The sequence below is a fragment of the Schistocerca gregaria genome, chromosome 1 (assembly GCF_023897955.1).
Source record: "Schistocerca gregaria isolate iqSchGreg1 chromosome 1, iqSchGreg1.2, whole genome shotgun sequence".
In the NCBI taxonomy this organism is placed as follows: Eukaryota; Metazoa; Arthropoda; class Insecta; order Orthoptera; family Acrididae; genus Schistocerca; species Schistocerca gregaria.
In genome coordinates, this window is record NC_064920.1 from 990,712,451 (window position 1) to 990,724,540 (window position 12,090).

General features: G+C 38.8%; 1 protein-coding gene across 8 annotated transcripts in view; it reads left to right on the forward strand.

Moving 5' to 3' along the window:
• LOC126278139 (uncharacterized) overlaps positions 1-12,090 on the forward strand; it is a 219,808-nt gene that overhangs the window by 201,840 nt on the left and 5,878 nt on the right. For 4 of the 8 annotated variants that reach the window (XR_007550660.1, XR_007550662.1, XR_007550664.1 and 1 more), the window contains 3 exons: positions 4,454-4,560; positions 8,297-8,464; positions 9,618-9,701. Coding sequence is in view for 2 of the 8 variants with exons in the window: in XM_049978041.1 (XP_049833998.1) it covers positions 4,454-4,566; positions 8,297-8,407 (224 nt within the window). In the remaining 6 variants the exon portion in view is untranslated. Of the gene's footprint in view, positions 1-4,453; positions 4,567-8,296; positions 8,465-9,617; positions 9,702-12,090 lie in introns of those variants that run through there. The other 4 variants (XR_007550657.1, XR_007550655.1, XM_049978041.1 and 1 more) reach the window with 2 other exon arrangements.

Sequence of the window (12,090 nt, forward strand, 5' to 3'; positions counted from 1 at the left end):
TGCCACATTTTGCGTGTATTTTCTATTGTTTACTATTTTATTTACATTATTTTGTGCAAAACTCAATATCTAGGGTGATACTTTTTTTTAATGTGTGTCAGTCATTAAATTTACAGTTGTGTGTTCAATCAAGCAGTGGAAAATCCAGATGATTGTGAAAGTTGATACTCACCAGATAGCAGAGATGATGAGTTGCACATAGACATAACAAAAAGACTATCACAAATAATCTTTTGTTCAATGAGGCTTTTATCGAATATAGACAACATGCACCCACCCATACAAACACACCTCTCTCTCTCTCTCTCTCTCTCTCTCTCTCTCTCTCTCTCTCTCTCTCTCTCTCACTCACTCACTCACTCACTCACTCACTCACTCACTCACACACACACACACACATGACTGCAATCTCTAGCAGCTGAAGCCACATTGCAAGCAGCAGAGAATGCAACTCTCACACACACAATGGCAGTCTGTGGCAGGTGAAGCCACTTACGTGCTACACACTTGTCCATTTGTGATACAACTCCCAGTAATGGCAGAATTCATTTGGCGTCATATCACAGGTGTAACCAAATAAACTCCCTCAAACAGTTTTAAATTGACATGGAAATAGAATAGTTTCCCAACTTATGAAATAAGTAATTTTAATTTTCCTCCTGCAAAGGACTGAAGCTTCTAAAGCAATTATCATAGTGTTGTCCTTACCAGCACTGCAAAAAATACCATGAAACATATCATGAACATCTCTGGATATTAAAATCGAGCAAACTCTTTATCTGCTATTAATGTGAGTAGATGAGATATTATTTGTTTGTTGATAATGTGGTACTACCTGTGATAATACTTGGAGGAATAATGTTTCCATGCAGCTTAAATGTATGAGGCTTATCATAGTTATGAGGTTCCAGCACATGTTTAAATACCAAAACTGTAAATTTCTGCAAGACTAGTTTGAACAAAAGAGCAGTGCCAAAGTAGCATTTTAAGCATAACTAGCTCTGTTATTAATTATTAATTAATAAACATCTAATGAAAGGAGAACTGTTGCATTACCTTCTTCCTCTGGTACATTTAATAAATCTGGATCAGATTGCTGTCCTTATGACAGAGGTGACATTGGGTAACTACGAGGAGCCTGCCACACTGTATGAGTAAACTTTCCCAAAATTCAAAGCATGTCATCATCAGTATCTTTATTCATGAGGTTACGAGGCGCCGTTGATGGGTGTAGTCACCTGATGTTGAGGGTCGAGAACAAAGGTGATGAAATTTTGAAGATGACCTAGTAGCGATGCTCCTGTTCACTTGGTTAGATAGAACAGCCCATGCATTCACAAGATCCTGCTGACAGCGGTGTTAAAACCTCCAAGTACAAGTAAAACAAATCTTTAAGTATAACCTCGAGTTGTCTGCGAACAAAACGAATGTGCTCTACAACACACTCCTTGTGCTGGAAAGACATACCTCGTCTTTTGATTGTAGTAGTGTAAATGTATATTCCAGTTTGTCATTGAAAATGTGCAAATTCATCACATCTTGCAGTTTTCCTTAAATCCGCTAACCTTGTGTCTTCAGAGATGTCCCTTCACTGCAGTGGAGGTGCTCAGTTATGGGCTTGTACAGAAGTGGTAGATGTAGCTCTGTAGTGGTGGTTTTTAGAGGATATCTTTAACTACTTGCCCTGAAGTAAAGAGCACACAGTTTAACATCACAGTTCACTGTGGACTTCATGCATTGCACAAGATATTTGTTATCAATAATTCTGCAATTATGGGCAGGTAGCAGTTTAATTACTTTTAGCACACATATGGGACAGCTCTATAGATCGGCCTGCAACTATGCAGTCATAAATGACATTTTAATGATAAATCTTAACAGCTGGTGAGAGCCACTACAGATGCAACTGTACACTGTGGACTCTGCTCCTAGACTGCTTTTACAATGTAATGAGTAGCCTAACTGGCAAGTGCCACCACTGATACAACTGCTCACTGTGGGCCCTGCTACTGCCCTGACCTTTGAGTTCCTGTTGACATAGGAGCTCTTCTGTGTCGGTCATTTCATCCAGTCCCAGCCATGAAAATTTTGTGCTACTACATATAAACTGGGGCCTTGCTCAACTAGTAGTAAGCTTCTGACATGGGTGATGCCAGTCCACATCATCAAGGTGCCATGTAACTTCCACATCATTCTTATATCATATTGTCCCTCTAGGCAGACCGTAGACTTTGCACAGTATTGCACATTTCGCACAGTATTGCACAATCTTGTGAAGTCCTAGATACCTTTTCCATAACATAAATGTTGTAGCTCCCTTACTAGGGCTAAATTAGCATGATTCTTGTACTACTGGTCATTTTGGTGTTTATAAAGTTTATCAAACTTAATGTACAGCTTAAACCATTTCCTTCCCACAGAGACACTTGTGATCATGAAAAAATTACCAGCATATAAATTAATTATATTCTTGTTGGGTTGCAGCTGGATCACACAGTAATATTGACACAATATTTTCAGCATTTTATCTGGCCACTATCTTCAGGTGAGAATGCTTTTTGCAAAATACCACCTGAACTGATTCCTACCATGAACAGTGGGCCTTTTATACAGCACGGAGAACCAAAGCACCAGTGAGAGAAATTATTGCTATGTCTCATAATACAAAGTGAAGGTACAGCACCTCACTGGTGAAAGTTGGCAGAAATGATGAATCACTGCAGAGTATATGCCTCTGCCAGCCAAGCCAAAGACAGTTGTTGTTTAAGTCAAGATAAAACAGTTTTCATCTTTTACTTTATTTCACATAATTCCATTTTTATTTACAAAGTTTTGAGTTGTAGTCTTTATGAATCAGTGGAAGTTGATTCAATGCTCTTGTTCATTTCCAAGAATATTTTTAGCTCAGGAAAAGTCAGTAGACATACCTGTGGTGTCAGTTTTCACACTCCAGTTCTGTTTGTTAGTTCCTCATAGTAGTTAAAAACTTTTCTCTGTGACATGTTATTTATTTGTACACTCTCTGATAATTATTTTTCATTTTTTAGTAATTCCTTAATTCTTTTGTTCATAAATCTTCTAATCAGCCTTGTGTAAACTAAGCACTAACTCATTCCACAATGAAATAACTGTAAAATATGTGTTTATTGTGCTGTATTCCACTTTTTACCTGAATCTCTTTTCCTGTTTTAACTTTCTTGTTACTATTGGGCTGGTCCAATAAATAACATTGCTTCAGAAATAAAAATAAACTGATTGACTATATGAATTAAGTAAGTTAATGTTCATCAAAATACAACCCCCATACATCTAATATAATGTTACCGCTTTTTCCAGTTTTCATATGCCCTTTAAAAGTCCATCAAAACCACTTGGGCCATCTCGGCCACACTGAAACAATTTCCCTTATGTTTCTGTTTGATCTGAGGGAACAAAAGGAAGTTGAAGATCAATCTGGACTGTATGTGGTTGAGTTAGCGTTGCCACATTGTACATAGCCAGTTCCTCCCTCATAGTTAGTAAAGTGTGTCTCTGCTCATTGTTGTATCAACAAACAAGGTATGATCCTCTGTTAGAAAAAGTGGGCCCTAATCTTTAAATGTATGAACACCACTTCACTATAAAATAGTCTGTGTACTGATTGTCCAGCAGGAACAAACTCCTTACGAATCACACGTTTTTCAGTGAAGGATGCAATGAGCATGAAATTTACTCTTGATTTTTTTAAATACATGCATTTTTTGTCATCTGCAAATATTCACAACAAGGACTGATGCTGCTGAGATGTCATATGGTGCTTTTTATGATCACCTGACAAAAATTAGCAGGGCTATTGGTGTCACCTTTGTGCACCACTTTTGCATTTGCAAATTATTGATAGCTGTTGAATGAACAGTTGATTTCAGTTAATTTAACTTCTACACTATTAAATGGGCTCTTTAATTGATGATCACAGTTCAGACATTCCCACATTTTAGCCAAATTTTTTGTCACTTCGATTCGATGTCAGAGATCCTGGGCATTTTCTACCTTCAGTGTTCTTATTCATCTTTAAATTTTTCATCCTACACAAAATAATGTGTGTTCCAATCAAGACTTCATCCTTGCAACCTTCACAGATAATTTTAAAAGTTTCTGTAGCAGATATGTTCAGTTTATTAGACAATTTTATGGCTCACTGGTTTACAGCATCTTGGCTCACATTGCAAGCATTAACACACATTCATTTTCGATGTCATCTGCATGTTCTAAGGCTAAGAGGCAACTGAGCTGAGTCTTCAAGACTGCCCGATATCATCCACCACTGATCTCATCCACAGACGCTATCCTCTACCCTTCCCCACTGGCTGGGAAAAATCAGGTCCTGAATTTTATCCTGTTATACACTCACTTCTGTTATTAGAACACAACTCTAAAGCATTATATTGATATGAATTACCTTGATTCATTTCAGGTGCCATGTGCTTCATTCTTTATAAGCGGAGGAACCAAAACAAACCACAGACGCTGAGTGACAAAAGCAGCAACCCTGATTCCAGTGTATACATCGAAGAAAGCTCTGTAAGGGTATGAGTTAATTAGGGCATGAAAATGTGAGATGCAAAATTCAGTGTGTGACTGACAATGCCAGCATTTATGCCACTTTCAAATACTTGGGTGCAATCCTTGGTATTTGTTTTGCAGTTGTGTGCTTTGTCGGATGCTAATCATTGACTATCACCCAAGTTTTTCTTTTAATTTCCGATCAACTTATAATCCAGTTACGAAAATGAGAACACTGTGCCAGTATTTATAGTTATTGAGGAAATAAGGACAAGCACTGCCATTGGTAATGCTATTTCGTAATTCTCTCATACTTTTGTAGCTATTTCTGTGCAGTTTTTCAGTTATTTTCTGTAAGAAATTTTGTCATCCTTTCATAACTTGAGCAGAAAAACTTATGAATCAAATAACTTCCAGAAATTTGAAATGATTTCTACACACATTTCTTTTGAATGCACAAGTGTGAACAAGAAATGCACCCTAGGAAATGAAGTTTAGAATGTGTAATGATTCAGTGGAAACTATACTTGGATTCCACAGTGTGTGGCTGTTTCACACCAGAGTAAACAGACACACAACTAATTTCTTTTATGATGACACCTTACAAATACGTTGAAAGAAACTACTGGCAGAAGTAAAGCTGTGAGGAAGGGGCATGAGTTGAGTTGTGCTTGGATAGCTCTGGTGGTAGAGTACTTGCCCGCAAAGGCAAAGGTCTCAAGTTCGAGTCTTGGTCTTGCACACAGTTTTAATCTTCCAGGAAGTTTAATATCAGTGCACACTCCGCTGCAGAGTGAAATCTCATTCTTGAAGTTGAAACAAGTTTACCATTCATCTAACCCAAACTGAAAACCACAGTAAAAGGATTTTTTTCTCTCAGGTTTTCTCAGCACACTTCATTAAAGGTGTGCTTCCAGGTGTTTTGCTGAGTTGTTGTTTCTATGACCCATGTTGTGGTTGGCAGGAGAGCCAATACAGGGGTTACTAAAGGAGGCTGAAATACACACGTGTTAGCTCACGCAGGCTGACGTGAGGTCTGGAACATGACAAGGGAAATAGAATTGGGAAAAACGGACGTAGCTGGTGGAATACTTAACTTTAATCCATTAATGACGAACGTCACTCTTGATGGTACATGATTTACAATATCAATAGAAACTGATCATGGCGCCTTGCTAGGTCGTAGCAAATAACGTAGCTGAAGGCTATGCTAACTATCGTCTTGGCAAATGAGAGCGTAGAAGTCAGTGAACCATCGCTACCAAAGTCGGCTGTACAACTGGGGCGAGTGCTAGGAAGTCTCTCTAGACCTGCCGTGTGGTGGCGCTCGGTCTGCAATCACTGATAGTGGCGACACGCAGGTCTGACGTATACTAACGGACTGCGGCTGATTTAAAGGCTATCACCTAGCAAGTGTGGTGTCTTGTGGTGACACCACAACCCACATCACTGTCTTCTTCAAGCGCTGTGAGTTTTGCTATTGTATGTACTCACTGCCTGACTGTGAACTATTGTTGGTCTCCTGCCACTGTTTATAGCTGAATTCAACTCCAGATGCCCACTATGCCCTTTGATACTCATTTTGTTCACACTGATATTCTATGAAACAGAAATTCTCTCAGCATTTTCCAGCTTTGGTGGATGTGATTTCTGGTAAGGTTTCAATAAATTGAGTGCTGGAACCCAATCCTTGTTCAAATTGAAACTTCTACCCCTGTTTATTTGGTTTTCTATCTTTATTTCAATAGACTCTTTTAATTATGTGGTCCCACAAACTTGGTTTTTGCAACATGATACCTGTCTCATTGTATTTCATTGCATGACTATATTTGAGTCAGTGCTTGGTGATAGCTGGTTAGTTGTTTGTTTTAGTCAGGTGTATCACTGACGCTCCTTGCATGTGTCGTCAACTGAGAGCCTGTCCAATATAAGACATGCCACATTTACAAGCCCTTCAGCTAAGATAAAAAGTATTCTTTGCAACACTAAAGATAATCTGAAAGTCAGATGTTTATTGCATTCCCTGCAAATCTGACAATATTACATGAGGCAGACTATCAGGGCAATCAAGGAGATGTGAAAAGAATATTCAGTGATAACACGTAAGTAAAACAACCAAGCAAATCAGCTGTTACTAAGCACTGCCTCAAATATAATCACAGAATTAAATACGATGAGACTAGTATCATGGTGCAAATGCCAAGTGTCTGGCGCAGGATAAATAATGAGTCTGTGGGAATAAAGATGTCAGAAACCCTAATAAACTGGGTTGGAGATTTCAGTTTAAGTACGGCTTGGGGTGTGGCACTCATTTTTTTGAGAGATTGCCAAAAATCACATCCACTGAGGTGGAAAACACTGATAGAATGTGTGTTTCATGGAATATGAACATGAGCTATGTCCGCCTCAGTAGCTGAGTGGTCAGCGTGACGGGCTGCCTTCCTACAGGCCCGGGTTCGATTCCCATTTGGGTCGGGGATTTTCTCCATTCAGGGACTGGGTGTCGTGTTGTCTTCATCATCATTTCATCCCTATCTGGCATGCAGGTCGTCCAATGTGGTGTCGAATGTAATAAGACCTGCACCAAGGTGGCCGGACCTGCCCCGTAAGGGGCCTCCCAGCCAATGACACCAAACGCTCATTTCCATTTCCAATGTGAGCTCTGAAAAACAAGAAAGCATCAAACGGCATAGCGGGCTTCATTTAAAACTTCAGGGCTGATAGGCCATGGTTGATTTATAAAACTCTCCCCTGATGTTTCATCTCCAACTGCGGGTGGCATACTCTGAGGTAAAGCATAAAATTGTTCATCTCTTTACCTCAGAGGATGTCTCCATTGCCTACCAGCCCAGACGTTTTAAGTGAAGACAATATCAGCCGTGAAAGCCTACATTGTATGAGTGGGTGTAGTGGGCATTGTAAGTTGAACTTGGCTATAAATACCAATGTGAGACCAACAATAATGTCCAGTACGGGTGGAATCTAATCAGTGAGTACACATAACAGCAAAACTTGCAGCACCTGAAGGAGATGGCTGGTCAGTCGTCGAAATATTGTTCATAAAATGGAAGCTGCTTGGCAGAACACCTGGAAGTACACCATTGAACAATAAAATAAATCTGTTAGTAAGTCAGTCACTGAGTTCTCCTAAGGCAGTATGCTTAGTTGGTGTAAGACACAGAAATGGAACAAAGTTGCATATAATTTATGCTTCAAATTTTTAATATCCATGTAAAATACATTCTAGTAAAAATATTGTGTATGCATTAAGAATGTGTTTTAAAGATCAGGGGACTACAGTTTTCATGAAAAATTGTACTTAAGGAAGTGAGAGGAATAGTGCAAAAGTATTTGCTGAATTTTAAAATTCTGATGAACTTGTTAGGCATGACATCATGTAAAAAAATGGCATTGGCAGAAGTGAAGTATGTAAAACAGCAAATATAATGTAATATGAATGGAGCACATATTGGGCCATAACCACCACTGTAGCCCAGCATTTTGTTACTTGGCTACCTTGTTTAGCATCTGAACTGATAAAGCAAATGCCTTTTATGCTAAGGCATAGCAAGTACTCACACTGAACAGACTCATAGCTAAACCAATTGGGACAACTAGATAATGTTACTTACAATATTTTCATAGACATTAAAATGATATTCACTTTTTCACTTGAACATCTGTTTGGATAGATGACAGTATTATCAGTAGATATAGATGTATAACTGATTGGCATCATTCTTTTTCTTTTCAGGATGACTCAGAGGAAATGTATAGTTTAGATAATGATTCTTTCTTGAATAGTCTAGAAGCCATGACTATCCAGAACTACTGGACAGAAAATGTCAAACATACCAAACTATAGGAGAGTTATTATATATATATATATATATATATATATATATATTATTTAATAGAAACTGTAAGTAAAGCAACTCTGAAAAACTATTTTAGTGTTATGTTGCATCAAAATGTGTGTTTTACATGAGAAGAAAGCAAATAAAATTTGGTTATCTCCACTGTAGCTACATTTTTTTCTTCAAATGAATAAGCATAAATAGAATAGGCACAACTGCCATGACAGATGTTAGACATGCAATTAATCTGTGGCATTCTCAGTTATAGACAGACTTGCTTCCTGGAAAACTTCTTGCTTTTTAACTCCTTGTAACCTTAACTACTATTATTTGTAAATAGTTTTTTCCGTTGCATTCCTATTGTTTCTTCTCATACGCTGTTAGGAAAATGAAATAGTAACAGAAGCAAATCTAAAGAAAGAAATTAAATTTAAAAAGTAGTAATATTTTTACTTGATATTGATTTCTTCATGCATGTTTCTGCTTCTTCCTAAAATAAGAGAAACAAGAAGGCACGCTGTGTAATTATCTTCAGTTTTAATGTGCCAAGTCATATGTTAACATAGAAAAAATTTCAATTTATTTTTGAATAGGTGTTCCACAGCTACAGTTCATTTTTATTGCATTTATCTTTCATTCTTCGCTAGTATTTTCAGGGTCAGGAGCCCATTCTCCAGCAATCACCTGTCGTCATCCGAACTGTAAAGCTGGAATCTGTCATGACCAATAGTCACTGCCAAACTAAAATTGTCTGTTTCCCCCCTAACAGCTTCGCTTATGGCAGAAATGAGTGCTTGACAGTAGGGGTGCAACCCCAAAACTAAAAACAAAGGACAAAAAAATACACAAATAAAATATAACTGTGAAACATCTATTTCCAAATAAACACTTTTGGCAGCCATTGTTCCACCAATGAAATTCTCCTCCGAAAGTTGTGAAGATCATTAATTATTTTTCAGATTCATTAACTATCTTTTCAGCTTCACAATTTTGCTTTGTTAATACAGAAGAAGGAAGTCACTTCTGTTGAAAATTATTTTGTTACTGTGTGTCATGTGTGGTTTTACATTTGCCTGAAGCTGATTTTATAAACAGACACTCATGCATAAGATTTGATTTGGCTTCGTAAAGTACTTCCATCTGATATAAAGTCTGATGTGCTCTTCCTCTGACCATAATGTTCGAGAAATCAAAAATAATGGTTCTTCTGATTTTCAGATGACAGATTTTAGATGTCTGTTTAGTAGACCAAAGATGGTGGAAAAACTGGACTGCTTTACATTAAGGTTCCACTAGTTACAGGTAATGCATATGTATTTAATTCTTTTCAGATTTCTTTTTTTGTAGATTTAGAATGTTCACTTTAGTTCCAGTGAAATATAAAGCATCAATTTTCATTTGTAAGTTCACAGAAAAACAATGTTTAGAAACTGAAAGGGTGAGAACTGCTGAAGAATTCCATATCCTGAAAGAACTTAATCACACCTTTAATGTTTATGTAAGCAAATGGCATCAATTTTAGAAGTTCAGCTTTGAAATTACTTTTAATTCTGTAAACAATAAATACATACTGCTACATAAATGTGATAGCCAGTGTACTAAAACCCACGTAAATAAAATTTTGCTGAGATTTTGACAACAAATAAATAAAGGCTCTCATGGAAAAAAGTGTGCTACTTAGCTGTAGTAAAGGATGATCATTTTACAGTGATGTGGGATTTTTCAGCTTATTACAAGAAAAACACAGGCAGACACATGTGAATATATCAACAGTTTCAGTGGGGAAAGGAGAAGCAGTTGGCTGAGACTTCATTCAAGGAACAGGCATGTAACTGAAGTGATCCCAACATGCAACACACTTTTCTGGTAATAGGTTGTTCTTCACTCAGTCACATGGCTTGCTGTGTGGTCTCATAATTATGGATGGTTCCAATTAAATGAGGGAGCTGTTTTTGTTTAATAGGTACATCTTAAGAAACAATTTAATATTGTAAATATATACAGATGTTAGAGTCAAAATGCTAAGTCTCCTGAAATGCTGTCTACATGACTCATTTTTCCCAGACTGGACGTTGTATACCTGCGTTTTAGTACTTTTAGAATATAATTAATTGACAGCTAAATTTAGATATAGTTGACATTGATATTCCATTTAAGATTTTCTTCAAACCTTATACACAGAAACTGGCAGTACTTATATTAGAGAGCTCTTGGTTCTTAGGAACAGCCTTGGAATCGCTTTTTGAGTTGAGGTGGTGCAACTGATAATGGATTTGTACATTTACAGAGAGATTGTTCTCAATGAATCATTCACTCGTTGATAACATAAATTGTTTAATCTCTTGGTCATGATCAACTTTGTCAGTGACTGTTATCAAAATACTTGTCATCTGCAAGTAGTGTAGTATACCCTGTAGTAAGCTTTGTGTTTATGTCATCAATATATAACAAAAACAGTGTGAGACCCAGAATTGTGCTGTATGGTACACTATATCTAACTAGCATTATGTTATCTTCTGTAATCTGTTTGACAGATGTAATTCTAACCCTCGGTTATCAGTACCAGTCACAGCTTTACCAGGTAGCTTTCTTAGGAGTATGGTGTGATTAGTATCATAAAGGCTTACAACACAACATGAACAAATACTAGTTTTTTTAATGTGTTTGGTAGGCTACAACACACTATGGCATAATGCAGAATAGCATGAAACTGACTGGAGACAATGCAATGCCAATAGCATAACAACATCCAAATATTGATGGCTGCACAATCAGTAACAGTTGACAACACGATGCAGTAGGCTCATATCAGCCATGATGCAGGCAAGCATAGACATCACTGGTAGTGGTGGTGCTAGTTTTGAGTTGGCACATGCAGCCAGTGTTGTGGGCTCATGCTGGAGGCTGATGAGGGAGTCTCTGATGTTGATCTGCAGATCCGTGGCTACAAAGCCGTAGATCAGTGCATCAAGTAACATCTGTGATGAGCCAGCGTGGCCATTTGCAGACACTGCCAGCACAGCTTATGGATCTGGAGCAACAAGGTAGATGGTGAAAGCTAGCAACATAGCTGTGGTTTCACAACACCCTTCCCCTACCGGGGGGGGGGGGGGGGGGGGGGGGGGGGGGGGGGGGGGGGGGGCACTCTGTGGCCAGCCCCATGCCGTGTGAAGAGTGAGGTGTAAGACATCCATCTCTTCTGCAGCCTCCTGCCCCCCCCCCCCCCCCCCCCCCCCCCCCCACCACCACCACCGCCACCACCACAACAGTTTATGATCCAGGTGATCCTGGTCTGTGTGCACTTTGTCAAAAGGCTGAAAGTGACCTGGCCAATGGTGGCTGCACCGGGTGGGCAGTGGTGGGAACACTGGAGGTGACATTGTGATGACATTTGGGCTCCAGTGTGTCGGCTGCTCCACTGATACAACCACTGGGGATGTCCCCCGTTGTGGTAAGCAATCTGAAGTGTTGATCTGCCCTGGGGCAGGGAATCCAGTTTTGAGACTAGACTCGCATCCTGGGGATGCCTGATATAAATAAAATTAGAATTAGAGGGGTTTGGTGAAGGAGGATGGGGCAAGTGGGCTCCAGCATGATCTCTTCTTCTGGTGAAGGATGGGAAAATGGGCTGCGGTGTAAGGGATGGGGAGAAAAAGACGAGGCAGTCACATAACCAGAGCTGATTCCAGTG